The sequence below is a fragment of the Amblyomma americanum genome, chromosome 7 (genome assembly GCF_052857255.1).
Source record: "Amblyomma americanum isolate KBUSLIRL-KWMA chromosome 7, ASM5285725v1, whole genome shotgun sequence".
Taxonomy (NCBI): Eukaryota; Metazoa; Arthropoda; class Arachnida; order Ixodida; family Ixodidae; genus Amblyomma; species Amblyomma americanum.
The window spans coordinates 138481538-138496946 of record NC_135503.1 but is presented as its reverse complement, the minus strand read 5'-3'; the positions used below and the strand labels follow the sequence as shown (position 1 = coordinate 138496946).

General features: G+C 50.9%; 1 protein-coding gene across 1 annotated transcript; it reads right to left on the bottom strand.

Annotated features, from left to right (window-relative positions):
• Positions 1–535: 535 nt before the first annotated feature.
• LOC144097482 (uncharacterized) lies at positions 536–12438 on the bottom strand. The gene is made up of 4 exons (XM_077630201.1): positions 12104–12438; positions 11301–11497; positions 2560–2700; positions 536–861 (listed from the first exon to the last, which is right to left on the bottom strand). Exons 1-3 carry the CDS (start codon positions 12267–12269, stop codon positions 2566–2568), a joined length of 498 nt encoding a protein of 165 aa, XP_077486327.1. The 5' UTR covers positions 12270–12438; the 3' UTR covers positions 536–861; positions 2560–2565.
• Between the last annotated feature and the right edge of the window lie 2971 nt (positions 12439–15409).

The following is a 15409-nucleotide window of genomic DNA, read 5'->3' as shown; positions in this document are numbered from 1 at the left end:
GAGTCCATGGCGCTGAACCAGAATTGGCAGCCTCCGCAGCCGCTACGCCGATGCAATTCGTAGGCAGTCCTTGTCGTCCATGTCTGTATTGGTGAAGTAATTGCATAGGAGGGGCAGTAACCCACGACGAGAGCGCGCGAACTTAATGCCAACATGGAGCAGGGCAACACGGACATTGCCAGAGGGCCGGTGCGGCCACGGATGCTGTCCATGTTCTGGGGCATACACATATGGCGCCTCCGATTAGTTCTTTGGTCCACAACAAGTGCGTGAAACATTTGCGCGGACACCGCACATAAAAAGCGAGGTTTGCTCAGATACCTTTCTGGCAGTGCCCCGGTAATTTGTTCATACTGCAGTTGCTATACTGTGGCACGCCGGATCATTTTTCTAAGCAGGTTTTTCCGAGTTTCTAAGCAGGTCGGAGAACGTATGAAGTGAAGGGAAAACTGGATTTTATGCTCCGCAGCAGAATGACACAGCCGCAGAGCCACCCGAGTGGGTGAATGAACGAAACAAAATTTTTTTTGTTCAACAAACTCTTTTTATGGACAGGCCACTTTGCCGCCGCGGCTTTTGAAGACCCGGTGGCCCACCACAACTAGCGCGCGCCCATCCCGTCGTGCGCCGTCCAGTCTCGTGCACACGAAGCGCGACCGCCCAATTGGACAAGGGAACCGACGCTCAGGCTGGCCAGAGGGCGCAAGTGGTCCAGGCGCCCCGGTTCCTGCGGCGCATGCGTCTTGAAGACCAAGAAGCAGGTGCGTGAACAACGGGGTCACTTTCCACAAACCGGCGGCAGAATGGGGATGAATACACGCAGCAAGAGGTGAGGAACCACCAAGTGAACGACGGCTGGCCCTGCACAGAAGCCAGTCAAGGCGTTATATCACGGCTCTAAAACCCGCCCGCTATTATGCGGCCACGTTTGGTATCATGTGTATATATATACAAGAGCCTACGCCAAACCAAACCAATACCGGGGGTATTGGCACTAACAGCACCAATTGGTCCTCACAACTAAGGGTCCATGCAGATACAAAACGTAGCCGAACTGATTTTGAAATTATTCTGATGGATTAATGAATTAGTCCGTCCTGGCTTCGTGGCGTTCTACAAGGCCCGCATATCAGGAAAACGCTGACTTCACGGATAGCCAGCGAGACATTTGTCCACACGCACAAACATCACTGAGAGGTAGTAACGAGTTCCTTCGCGTTGTGCTCTACCCAAAAACTAAAGTGCATCCGCAGCTTCTCAAGGGAAGAAGACGCACGTCTTTATTTGTGGATTGACCACCGTGGTGACTCAGTGGATATGGCGCTCGGCTGCTGACACGAAAGACGCAGGTTTTATCCCGGCCGCAGAGGTTGAATTGTGTACTGTGCGATGTCAGTGCACGTTAAAGAACACCACTGTGGTCAAATTTCCGAAGTCATTCATTACGGCGTCCTTCATAGCCTGGGTCGCTTTGGGACGTTAAATCCACTGAAAGCATTATTTGTGGAGCGGCCGAGTGAGACAGCGCTCCGTGTAGTGAATCCACGGCTGCGGCGATTTGATGCTCTCCGACCAGCAGGTCGCGCAACTTCCATACTGCAGCAAAGGGGCACATGACGTGCCATTAGCTAACGAAAGACGCCTCGCTCTTGACCTGTAGTTCGACTGTCTTACACTTTGTTGCGCCATACCTCGCCCCTTCGTGGCGTACATTCTCCTTTCGCGGATGAACTTCGACGCAGAGACAGGCGAGAGTGCAGTTGAGTAAGTGGCCTTCCTTATGTGAAATCCATTACACAAGCCCATATAGCAAACTCTTCTTGGTAAAGCCAAGCTATTCGACACAGCAAAGGCACGAAAAATCAAGCAAAATCAAGCGAAAATGAATTCTCTTGGAACCCCTTCCGTTTTTCTTAACTATAACTTATCTTCCCCTCGCCTTCTTAGATGCTGTGATTATGTCCGTTTCTCGACTTCGACTAGGATATCAATAACTCGCCTTTTTTTACCTGGCCAGCTCTGCTCTCTTCCTCTCAACAATACTCATATTTTCGTTTCGCAAACCTTACTGCGCTGTCCTCAATTTAATTTCAATCCTTTTCATTAGGCCCCAGGTCTCTACACGATAGGTGAGTACTGGGCTGGTGTACAGATATAAACACTGATAGTTGCGGCATGAAAAGGAAAGGTGGACAGAATGGCCACCTCCTAGGGTCAAATTAACGTTCATTTCGTTTCCGTACTTGCGGTCCTCTCGTTACTGACGCAAGCCGTGAGGTAGTGACGTAAGTAGAGTTAGGCCGTGGAGAACGACATCAGTGACGGAGGAACAAAATAAGAGAAAACGAAAGGAGGCGTTGCACAGCACGTCCCCCAGGTCGCTGTAGCTGCATGCGTTTGATGACCGATAACGTAAACTTCTAACCCTGAATTAAGCAGATTATCGCTAGTCGTACCACACTGGATCACACAGATCCAGGTAGTCCACACGTGAGGAAGTACTAGTGGTAGATTCCAACGCGTCGTTGGCTGCGGAAGAGAGGAAACACAAGCGCTCACCTGGCTCTAATCGGCTCGCGGCAATCGGTAGCCCTGTGGATTGGCGAGTGGCGGCAGTCGCTCCCGGGGCGATGCAGGGCGGAACCAGTTCGGGTAGTACGGGTTGCGGCGCATGATCTCGGGGTAGTGGTCATTCAAGCCCTGCAAGGATAGGTAGCGCAGTGCAGGCAGTGGTCGACGAAACGCACCGGAGGACAGCAATCTAATAACTACGGGTCATACGTGCGGCAACGAAATTTAAAGAAAGCGGCTGCAGCCAGGCACACTGCCCCTGATACTGACTGAATGAACGAATGAATGATTGGGGGGCGGCCTACTGCACCACGGTGACTAAACGCTGAAAGGCGCCAATACGATTTGTGTATTACCGCCGTGAAATATGTGTAAGCAAATTACCTTTTGCTACAGGTGACAACAGCTAATAAACTAGCGCCACATCTTAGCCCTTTGTGGGACAATTGAACACATACGTCCCACTTTGTACCCCATACTAAAGGGCTCGTAAGAGGCAGTGCGAAGCAGCAGTCCCACTTATGCTATGCTCCCACCTATCTTAAGGTTTCAATTATTTGTTTAAAATGGTTTCAGCCGCGTCCACCAGATGAGGTATCGAGTCGTGACCTTCACACTTCGTTCTTCTTTTTCGGGCGCATTGCAAGTCTTTAGCTATAATCGATCTGGCAAAAAAGCAATCAAAATGCCGGGTGAGTGATTCCTTTTTTCTGCATATAAAGTGTGAAAAATAACATGGGCATTAGCCCATCCGCACTGCCATCGCTCCGAAGCCAGACCCTGTTAAGCCTGACCGAAGGCGGAGCACCACTGCTTCACCGCTGCTTCCGTCGTCCTCAGCGCCAACAAATAAACCACTGTTACATTTGCTGGAGGTTCGGTTTGCCGTCCCCGTACGCCATGGAGCTTCGCAGCCGCACGCTGCCGACCCCCGGTATGCCCGCAGACACCAACAGTCAAGCCGGGCAGGTTGGCCCGGCCGTCCTGTGTTCCGGTTCCCTCCGCCAGCGGGACCCCACCCTCTTCATCGGGACTGACGACCACGATGCAGAAGACTGGCTTACATCCTACGAGCGGGTGAACACGTAAAACAAGTGCGACGACGCTACAAAATTGAACAAGGTCATCTTCTATTTGACTGGGGTTGTCAACCTGTGGTATCGCAACCGCGAAGGAGACCTGTACTCTCCACGTTGACCACCTTCAAGAAGAGCCTCTCCGAAGTATTCGGGTGTCCTGCTGTCTTAAAGCTGCGTGCCGAGCCACCTTTGCGCGAACGTACGAAGCATGAGACCTTTACGAGCTACATCGAAGATGGGGTCAACCTGTGCTCGCGCGTAAACGCACAGATGTACGAGGCTGACAATATAAAGAATATTCTGAAAGGTATCGAGGAGGACGCATTTCAAATGGTCAAGGCCACCTAGCTAGCACTCAAGCTACGCTACGCCTCAAGTGCCTGTACCTCATGTCGCTAAAGCTACGAGGCCTTTTTTTCCAACCGCTACCACCAATACTAACTCCCTGGCGTTTAGGTGACAATCGCCCCATCTGTTCTTGCGGGTTGCCTGGTCATGTGGCCCGGCTTCGTGGTCGTCGTTTGTCAGTATGCTCGCTACCTCCTCGAGTTTCCGGCTGCTGGCCTCCTCAAACTCAATACTCAGCGACAGCCGAGCCGCCACAGAGTCATCCTCTTTCTGCTGACCGTTCCACTTTCTCCAACCGGCGTTTACCTTCACCGCGTCGCCGCTCCCTTTCTCCCATGCACCGGCACCCAACTCTTCCGCAAGGAGAAAACTCAATGCCGCAGTTCATGAGGCGAGAACTACGCCGCCAGCGATATGTCAAAGAACTCGTATCTCTCCCGACAATCTGATCGATGTTTTTGTAGAGGGTGATTCTGTCCTGGCGCTCGTTGATACCGGTGATGCAGTTTCTGCAATGGCTGCAACCTATTGCCGTTCCAAGCAAAAAGTGACACCACCAATTTCTGTATTCTCGCTGCGCACGGCAAGCGCGCAGCCTATTAAGCCATTGGTGACGTGCACTGCTCGAGTCGTTATACTGGACATTTTAAAAGCAGTTGAATTCGTCATTTTGCCAGTGTTCTCATGACATGTTGTCATGAACAACTTTAGATTACAACGCTCACTTCCGAAGATTTGTGATGACAAGTACCAAAAGGAGAGACATTTTTTTTTACCTTGCTGAAAATGGTTTCACATCTAGCGACAGAATATTGAGTGGTAGTTGTTAAGCATCGTATATACAGTTTGTTCTTGGGCACCAAATAATCAATAGCCAAACATTAAGAACCACCAGCAGCAAAAAGTCGGTCCAAATGAACACGGAGGGTAAAAAAAATGGCCGAACATGGTTGGCGTCTCTGGTGAAATTCGTCCCATCGGCAAAGAACACAACCCTCTGAAAGTCTAACAAAGGCGTAGACACCTTTGGTGTTCCACGACGGAAGCAGTGCAAAAAAGTTCAGCAACAGTCAAACAAGCGTTAACAAGTCGATGAAGTGGTTAGAGGAAACTGAGTGAGTAAACCCATGTAGGTCAATGGGACAAATACTTCCCACTTTCGTTAACCCATTTATTCCAACCGGACGAACATGTCCCATTTGTTTTCCGCTTAACTATTTGTACTAAAATTATGAAATTGTCGAGATCGGCCGTCAAGGCACAGTTTCCTACACCTGCCTGACCCCTGCCACGTCACGTAAACTTGGAGTTCACATTTGAGCATTATGGATGCCGCCGCACCAATGGACCATGTCGGGGACCTCGACCCTCCTTTGCGCTGTTCGTTCTCCCAAACCAATTTTTATTTTATATGCACGGCTTGCGCGCACGCGCTGATCACATCACTGCGCGTCATAGCTAAAACATGCTTTATTCGAATTGCGCGCCTACAATTTTTCAAGATTATTCGGGAACTTGACAACATATTTGATTCGTTTCATGTAATACTGAACTCACACTATTTTAGTAACCCGCCGCGGTGCCTCAGTGGTTAGGGCGCTCGGCTACTGATCCGGAGTAGCCGGGTTCAAACCCGACCGCGGCGGCCGCGTTTCGATGGAGACGAAACGCCAAGGCGCCGGTGTGCTGCGCGATTTCAGTGCACGTTAAAGATCCCAAGGGGTCGAAATTATTCCGGAGCCCTCCACTACGGCACCTCTTTCTTTCATTCTCTCAGTCCCTCCTTTATCTCTTCCCTTACGGCTCAGTTCAGGTGTCCACCGATATGTGAGAGATACTGCGTCATTTCCTTTCCCCAACAACCAATTCAATTCAGTTCACTATTTCAGTCGTTCGACGAGTCGACTACACGGATATTCGATTCGCTATTAGATTATTTCGAACACTCGCTCACGTCTACAATTAATGCAGGGTGTCGGCTCAATAGCCTTTCTTATGTTCGACGTTGCGATTCCGGCTGGAGCTCTCAAGGATGTATAATATATATGATGAAGGAAGCCACTGCGCTGCCTTCTGCGTTCACAGAAACTTGTGTACACTGCCATAAAACAAGGGAGCTTGGCTGCAAATGTAGGGAAATTTGCACCAAATGGCACCTGCGCTGACTGGCTTGTCCCTTCGCCATTTATTTAATAATTACGACTTAAAATTATACTAATTCCTCATTAGTAAAAACCTAGGCGCAGCCATACAACGACAAAGAAAAGGTACTGAGTAATTATAACCTTTTTGCAGCGAAAAGCTTTACTACGCTAGTCAAACACCGCGCTTCGCGCGAGTCGAAATATGTCTTTTCCATTCCAAAAACCTTTATTTCCGTCACAAGGGAGGCCCCCTACTCCCTACCTCCGGCACGCAGGCCTAGGGGGTAGGGACCGGGACCCCCGCTATTAAAGGCAAGCAAAGAGTTGCTGGCTCTTCGCGGCCTCCACCGCCAGATGAATGGCTTGCTTCTGCTTTACGGGGTCCGTGCTCCGCAGAAGGGTCTCCCAGGCTTCTCTACCATCAATTCCTTTGTCCCTGGGAAGTCCACACATTCCCAAATTACGTGATCGAGGGTCCCCCTCTCTCCACATTTTTTGCACTTATCTATGTCTTCGTCCTTGAGGACGTGTGATGCCCAGACCGGATTAATGTAATTTCCTGCCTGCAATCTGCGCCAGATCGTCGCCTCTTTGTTTCCGAGCTCTCTGTCCGGTGTAGGGACTAGTCTCCTTCGTAATCTGTAGTTTTCAGTTATTTCCGTGTAATTCTGCAGTCTCTCGTCAAGTTCTTTGCATTCGGGCGGTTCTGCTCCGGCTCGGAAGTAGAGATCTCGAGCCAGAGCGTGTGCCGCCTCATTGCCTGGAACTGACGTGGGAGCTGGTGCCCATACGAGGCTAATTTTTCTGTCTATCTTTCCTCCTGTTAGTATCCGCACCGCTTCTGGTGCAATCCTACCTCCACCATAGTTATATACGGCCGTTTTGCTATCGCTAACTATGAATTTTGCTTCTGTCCCTACGTAAGCAAGCGCTATTGCAGCTTCTTGTGCTGACTCCGGATTGCGGCAGCGTATGGTTGCTGATGAGACTGCCTCACCCGGCCATCCACCACCGAGGCTACCGCCGCTCCCAGCTTGCCACTCGCTGCGTCTGTGTATGCTACTGTTTTCTCGTTTGCCTCGCTGAAGCGCCTGACTAGCGCCTCATCTTTCTTCTTCCTCCTTTCCTTGTGAAAGGTGGGGTCCATATTCCTAGGGAGAGGATCCACCCTAAGTTGTTCTCTAATTATTCTTGGGATGTCCTGCTTCTTTTGCATACCCTTGTCTATTTGTAGTCCTACCATGTTTAGGATAGCCCTACCTGTGCTGGATTGGCTAAGTCTTTCCAGCTGGGCTGTTTTAACAGCCTCGGCGATTTCCCTCCATGTGTTGTGAACTCCCATTCCTAAGAGTCTTTCGGGTGAAGTGCTTATGGGTATACCGAGTCGCTTGTAGCATCTCCTGATTATCGAATCTAGTTTGTCTCGTTCCGAGGCCCGTATATTAAGGTATCGTGTGGCGTAGCTCAGACGGCTAATAACGTAGGCCTGCACCAGCTTAATTAGGCTCCTCTCTTTAAGCCCTCTTTCCTTGAGGGCTATTCTCCTAAAGATTCCTATGACCTGTGCCGCATAGCCTTCCAGCTTCTTTACAGTCGCATCATTATATCCATTGCTTTGGATATGGAGACCAAGAATCCTTATCTTGTCTACCTTGGGGACCGGTTTACCCTCGACTGTGATGTTAAAGTCATTGCTTTGTTTAAGTCTCAGAGATTTAGGGTTGTACACCAGGAGCTCTGACTTCTCTGGTGAGCACGAGAGCCCCCTAGCTGCTGCGTAGTCCACCACTATATTCGTGGCTTCCTGCAGCTTGCTCTCGATGTCAGCGTCGCTACCCTGGTTAATCCAAACGTTTATATCGTCCGCTTACATGCTGAAGTTTAGGTTTTCTATCCCTTTGAGTCTCGTGGGGAGGCCTCTCATTGCTAGGTTAAAGAGGAGCGGGGATAGTACAGAGCATTGGGGGGGCACCTCTGCTTCCCAACGTGATTTCCTCCGATTCTATGTCCTGATATTTTATACGCGCTGTCCTATCAGACAGGAAGTCTTATGTAGTTGTAGGTTGTACAGCCTACACCTACTTCTTGCAGTTCTGCTAGGATTGCCTCGTGCTTGACATTATCAAAGGCGTTTTTTAAGTCTAATCCTAAGATTACCTTTGCGTCTCTCGACCGCGAATCTATGATGTCGTGCTGAAGTCTCAGCATTACATCTTGGGTGCTCAAGCTCGGTCAGAAGCCGACCATCTCGTTTGGCCATACCTCGTTGTCTTCCATAAATCGAGTCATTCTCGTTTGGATCACGTGCTCCATTAACTTTCCTACGCAGGACGTAAGAGAGATCTGTTTAAGGTTTTCCAGCTTTGGTGGTTTGCCTGGTTTAGGAATTAGTATAATACTACCTTCCTTCCACTGCTTGGGGAGCTCACCCTTTTCCCACACTTGCTGGATGTAGTTTGTAATTGCTGTGATCGACTCGTCGCAGCATTGTGTTTGTGATTCCGTCCGGGCCCGGAGCGGATTTCGTTCCGAGCTTAATTATCTCTGCTCTCACCTCTGCCTCCGTTATAGGCGCATCGAGTTCCTCTCTGGGATGCCCCGTATACTCCGGTAGGCTAGAGCGAGTTACATCTACGTATGTTTTTATGATTCCCTCCATAAAATCCTCGTCTGACCCATCATATACGTGTCGCGCTTTGGCTAGCCTGATTTCTGCCTGAGATTTTGATTTGGTTGGATCTAGCAAGTGTCGCAGAATGTTCCACGTTTTTGCTAGGCTCATACCTCTTTCCATGTCGTCGCACCTGCTACACCAGTTTTGCTCGCAAAGTTGCGTCGCATACTTTTCGGCATATGTCGGAGCACGAGTGACGTCACGCGCGGCGCAGGTGGCCGCCGCCGACTCCGTCGCCTTTTCTCTCTCTCTCGCTCCCAAGTCACACCGAGCCACAGGTGTTCCGCCACTGCACAGTGCCGTGCCTTTCCTCAAAATGCAACTTTCAGTTTTCTCCTTCTTTCCCTCCCTCCTCCATGCCTTCCTTTACGGCACGGTTCGGGTGTCCACCGAGATATGTGAGACGGTTACTGTGTCATTTCCTTTCCTTAAAAACCAAACAAAACAAGTGAGCCGACGGCGTTCATAGAATTCATTTCCGTTGACAACTTTGCTAAGGCTGTTCAGTTTCACGAAAGGAAAGGCGCACAACCGGCTCCGTGGGTCAGTGGAGACCTCAATCTCACTTTCATGTACATGGCGTTGGTGTCAAAAGCCTGCTTTGATTGCGTTCCGCACACCTGTGGTGGTGGTGAAAAACTTTATAAAGTAGAGCAAGCCTTAATTGTTACATCCTAGTGATGGGATTGCTCTTGGATGCGTGTCGTGGCCGGAAGGTAATGCTTCTCAGCGACTTCCAAAGCCCAGTCCACTAGCTGCCGTTGGGCAGCCGGGTCAGAACTGGACACCGCAGTCTCCCATCGCTCGAGGTCTGTGAGTTGCCAATCGGCTGGTTGAAGGAGCTCAGAGCAAGAATAAAGAATGTGTGCAAAATCCGCTTTCAGAAAGCCACAGAGGGTGCATACTGGCGTGAACAGTCCCGTGTGAACCAGGGCTAAGAGGGCAGGGGAGAGGAAGGTGCGGGATTGTAGCTGTCGCCACGTCACCTGCTGCAATTTAGTGAGAGACTTGTGCGGAGGGGGATACGTTAGCCGTTGCTCACGGTAGTGTAGAGTGATCTCGTGATACGCGATCATTCGATCTCGAGCGTCTCCCCAGGCGTCGGCGGCTCCTGCTCGGCTGACGAAACCTCGAGCTAAATAATGAGCCGCCTCGTTACCTGGGTGACCGGCGTGGGCCGGGTCCCAGAGAACCTGAATAGGTCGGGTAGGGGCGGGAGACCGGCTTAGAAGCCGGAAAGCGGGTTCGGAGATGCGGTCTCTCTTAAAGTTACGGACCGCGGTCTTTGAGTTGCTGAAAATGTGGGTCGCCGATGTAGTAGCGATGGCTAAGGCTACGGATAGGCAGCGCGCCCTCCCTGCCACTCTGGGAGATCGCATGCAGTTAATGGTTGATCGCGAAAGATTGATCACCAAATGAACGCTGCGGCCTAGGTATTGCTGCAGTGCCGCATGTCAGCCACAACGCTGTCAGCACTAATTCATTCATTCCACATCTCTTTCTCACCACGAATCAAAGCACGAATGAGGCGTCCACATATCCAGGGAGCCAGTTATGTGCCCTTCCTTTGCTCGAAGCCATCGCCGTCTAGAACACTGTCAACGCCAACGACAATGAACACAGTGAACGCCGATACCTTTCGCTTTGTATATCCTGGATTAGCTGAGCTAATCTACATTACTTTCTTTTCACATCTTTCATCATGGGTGGTTTCCCTAAATGCATAACACTATCATCGTTCTACTTTCCAGTTCAACCATTCGTCCTGGCTTTACCATCTGCTAGCCATCCTAGCTGCCATAATTGGTAGGGACTGTCGCAGACAGGAAGTGGACCCAGATTTTAACCCCTCAGTAGGTTCAAGTTTTCATCAGCCTCGAAACATGTGAGAAATTTGTAAGCTTTCCTTTGGACCCGTATGTGTGAGCTCCGGTGGATGCTAAAGATCAGTCATTTTCTTGAAAGAATCCATTCAACCTCGGGAGTTCTCCCAGCATACGATGGACTAATCACGACTTGTGCCGAGACGACCGAGGAGATTGGGTTCTAAATGAGACCCCGTGCACAGAACAGTCTCCGCAGTGCGATCTCCCGTACTTAAGAAGTGTTCATCGACAAGGCCAGACCCATCCCATGTGCTGAGCACGTCATTCAAAACTGAACAAGCGCACATCCTTCGGTGAGAACTGTACTCATCATACGAATTTTCTGCGGCATCTAATGGCGTGATACAGCTCATGTCCCAACCGCCCGGTTTTCATGGCAGACACAGAACACGTCCTATATCTAATGCTACTGCCAGTGGCTTCAAATATGTCTTACTCGCCCCCTTCCTCCTTGCGTGTGTGGCTTCGCTCGAACTGGGCGGATTACCAATGGGCCTTCGGGCAGCACGCGCTCCTTATCACGCGGCCCAAGACTTGGCCTCGAATAAAGCTCCTCCTCACCACTTTCGCAGTGTGCGTCGCAGCCAGATGTACTTGCCTGGTGTCCCTCATAGAACCGCGGGGCGGCCGACGGGTCCGACAGGAGGTAGAACGCGCCATTCAGCAACTGGGGCTGCTCCTCAACGAGCTGCTGCGGGAACTCTCCGAAGCCGTCGTCCACAGGCGGCATCGCCGCGGACGCCACCGCAATGGCTGCCTCTGAGTCCGACGTGTCAGCAGTGGCTGCCGCTTCGTCTTCAAGGAAAGGTGGCAGAAGTGGTTGAAAAAACAAGATATCTAACGGATGATTCCACTGCGGGTGGGCGCCCGTCCCTGACCAAGCCTTATGACAACTACAGTGGCAAACAACTATGAGTACAATGGATGTGAATTAGAAGAGCTCAAATATTATCGAGTGCTGTTTTCTTTCAAGAAGCCCTAAGAGTTAAGCAAACACCTCGCAAGGTCGGGAAGCAGTTTTTGATAGGTATGCGCAAGAGACTTGGAAGTTTGGGAAATTGGCGACTTCGGTCGTACAGACGTCCATGTCCGTAACATTGGCTCGAGACCGCTTCAATGGCTACAAACTGAGTAACCGATGAACCCCGCATGAGCAAGTTCTAAAAGGCCGGAGCCTTCATCGTTGGTCAGGAAGCGGACACCCGCCAGTTAGTGTTAATCCGACGACGTACGAAACGTGTCGATCTCGCCATTCACTTCTACATATCCACCTGAAGGGGTAGTGGCGTCAAGTAAATGCTTCGCCTGGTCAGCGCATCCGCTCGCTTCACGGATGACTATTTCTAATAATCGTGGATTAGCGAAAGCGACCACAGAACGATGCGATATATTTAAACTTACCAGGCGTTCGGATGTCTGTAGGCTTGCCCACGGCCTTCCTCTCTGGCGCCGAGGACGGCTCGGCGGTCACCACGAATGACGAAGTGGAAGGTGCCATGTAATCTTCAGAATCGGCGCCGGGAGGGGGCGGTGCCTGGGGACGCTCTTTCTCGGGCACGGACGACATTGGTTATGTAGGCGGAGACGAGTGCTGCTGGTGAAAGTGATGCAAGGATGTCCCGGCCTTCTAGACTGCAGGCGGCTTTTCGAAGGGCAGCGTTCGGAAGACAGCAGGACGAAGCGCAAGCGGCCAGCTCGTACCTCGGCTCGAGCACGTTCTGCGCGAGGCACGCGGCGCGAGAATAGAACGGCGCAGCGCATGGCTCCGACACTTCTTCGTCTCGTCCAGCGACAGCACCCGACCACGGCAGTCAGCGTGGAAATTGGTCGAAACGTAACCTGGAAGCGAGTTTAGACGCTGGATGCGGAGAACTTATTCCGAGGCAGCATAAAAAAAATTGGAGGACGCTTAAGCTTCGCCTTTAAGAGCAGGACGCGAACGCGTTTTGCAGCATTGTCAAGGAATCCACGGACCGCCATCGTCCTTCGGTGCGACCCCTTGCCCGGACAATTTAAGGAAAGGAAACACATCTCGGTGGACACCCGAACCCGCCGTAAGGCAAGGAAAATGAAAATAATTTTTTAAGGAAAGGAAAGGACGCCTGTCTCACATATCACGGTGAACACCTGAACCGGACCGTAAGGGACGTAAATTGAAATGAAAATTGGTTTTAAGGAAAGGAAATAATTGGTTTTTGGGGAAAGGAAATGGCGCAGTATGTCTCATGTATCGTGGGGCACGTGAACCGCGCTGTAAGGGAAGGGATAAAGGAAGGAGTGAAAGAATAAAGGAAGAAAGAAGTGCCGTAGTGGAGGGCTCCGTAATAATTTCGACCACGTGGGGATCTTTAACGTGCACTGACATCGCACAGCACACGGGCGCCTTAGCGTTTTGCCTCCATAAAAACGCGTTTGGAATCCAACCGGGGACCCGCTGCGGTGGCTGAGTGGTTAGGGCGCTCGGCTACTGATCCGGAGTTCCCGGGTTCGAACCCGACCAATAATAAGTTTTTTGGGGGAAAGGAAATGGCGCAGTATCTGTCTCATATATCGTTGGACACCTGAACCGAACCGTAAGGGAAGGGATAAGGCAGGGAGTGAAAGAAGAACGGCGGCTGCGTTTTTATGGAGGAAAAACGCTAAGGCGCCGTGTGCTGTGCGATGTCAGTGCACGTTAAAGATCCCCAGCTGGTTGAAATTATTCCGGAGCCCTCCACTAAGGCACCTCTTTCTTCCTTTCTTCTTTCACTCCCTCCTTTATCCCTTCGCTTACGGCGCGGTTCAGGTGTCCAACGATATATGAGACAGATACTGCGCCATTTCCTTTCCGAAAAAGCCAATTATTATTATTATGATCCAACCGGGGAACTCCGATCAGTAGCCGAGCGCCCTGACCACTCAGCCACCGCGGCAGGTTAAAGAAAGGAAATGACGCATGTCTCACAATTCTCGAGGACACCCGCACCACGCCGTAAAAGAACGAAAATTCTTTCCCTTACGGCGCGGTTCATGTGTCCAACGATATATGAGACAAATACTGCGGTATTTCCTTCCCCAAAAACCAATTATTAGTATTTATAATAGAGCTTTTTTGGCGGGATAGTTGGCGGGCTAGTTGGCTAGCGCCTCTGTTGTGTTATGTCGTTGTCTTTTGCGCTATCTACTTCACTTGACATTCTTCATGCCTCAATTTTTTATTGCGAAGCAATACTACTTTAGGTCGCACTTCAGCCCGTTCCGTGACGAGGCGGTGGTAGGCACCATTGACCTTTAGCGTGACCTCGCTGCGTGACGTCACACCACGTTACCTAGAGTGACGTCACACCAGCTGTGTAAGAACAGGGCCCCATCTCACGCCGTCGCGAGGCGAGGCGGTAGCCACCAACGGCGGCCTAACTCCCGCTCCTCTCAACAGGGGCGCTGCGGTCGGTGTGACGTCACACCAGCTGTGTAAAAACGGGGCCCCATCTCACGCCGTCGCGAGGCGAGGCGGTAGCTACCAACGGCGGCCTAACTCCCGCTCCTCTCGCCAAGGCAGTCATACAGCCAGATGTTACGATGGTGCCTACGAACAAGGCAGCTCGGCAGAATGCAAAGAAGGAGCATCAGCGAGCTACGGAGACGGAAGAAGAACGAGAAGAACGACTTTCTAAGCGGCGTGCCCAGTATGCAGCTCGGCGACAACGTGCAACCTCCTCTGTGGAAACAGCAGAAGCAAAGGAAGAAATTATGAGTTTGCCCGACAGTGAGTCTACTTCTACTAGTTCAGAACGCTGGAACGCGACTAAACGCAAGAGGCGTGTCCAAGAAACCCCGGAACAGCGGCAGCAGCGGCTCGAGAAGGAACGTGCGTTTCGAGAGAAGGAAAACGAAAAGCGAAGAAAACAGCGTGCAGAAGAAACACCCCAGCAGAGACAAGAGCGTTCGAAGAAAAGACAGAAGAAATCTCTCACCAAGGCTGGCCGGACTCAACCCGAAGGACACATTGCAGTAGAACGACGTGAAGAACATGCGAGAAGAATAAAGGAGTTTGAGACGGCAACGCGTGAATTCAACAGACGCTTTACTAACAACCCGTTCGGCTATGCGTGTACAGTGTGTGACCGGTTGTGGCATAGGGACAAACTTACGCCGGTGAGTGCTCTCATGTTTCCCACATTGCTTAAGGCTTACCCGGACTGGAAAGAAGAGACTTTAGCCGGTGCCGTGATGTGCAATGCATGCAAGAATAGCCTTAAAGAGGAAAAGATTCCTTTGTACAGTGTTTCTAATGGCTATAGATACCCGCCGATGCCAGAAGGGCTACCGCGTTTGAACCCAGTTGCCGAGCGGCTTCTGTCTCCGCGTATACCGTTTGTACAGATTCGGAGACTAATGAATTGGAAGAACGGTCAGTACGGTATCAAGGGACCAATCGTGAATGTGCCGGTAGAGACTGACCATATGTTGAAGCAGTTGCCCAGAGACGTGGACGATCAACAGCAAATATTTGTGAATATAAAGAGACGCCGCTTTGCTAAGACCTTGTACCTAGCCGATGAGGTTTCACGTGAACAGTTGCTGCCCTGGGTAGAGGTACTGCAAAATTCTCCATTGTATAAACACTATGACATTAAGATCGACCTCGCCAAGGTAAACAACTTGATGGATATGGCACAAGACAATGAGATGGAGTTGGAGGAGTGTGGTGGTGATGACGACGAACGT

What these genes read in the sequence shown, in the direction of transcription:
- LOC144097482 (XM_077630201.1), bottom strand. Translation starts at nt 12,269, where the DNA reads ATGTCGTCCGTGCCCGAGAAAGAGCGTCCCCAGGCACCGCCCCCTCCC. An exon ending in TACAGACATCCGAACGCCTG is followed by an intron (nt 11,498 to 12,103) that starts GTAAGTTTAAAT and finishes CTTTCCTTGAAG; the next exon opens with ACGAAGCGGCAGCCACTGCT. An exon ending in GGTTCTATGAGGGACACCAG is followed by an intron (nt 2,701 to 11,300) that starts GCAAGTACATCT and finishes CTATCCTTGCAG; the next exon opens with GGCTTGAATGACCACTACCC.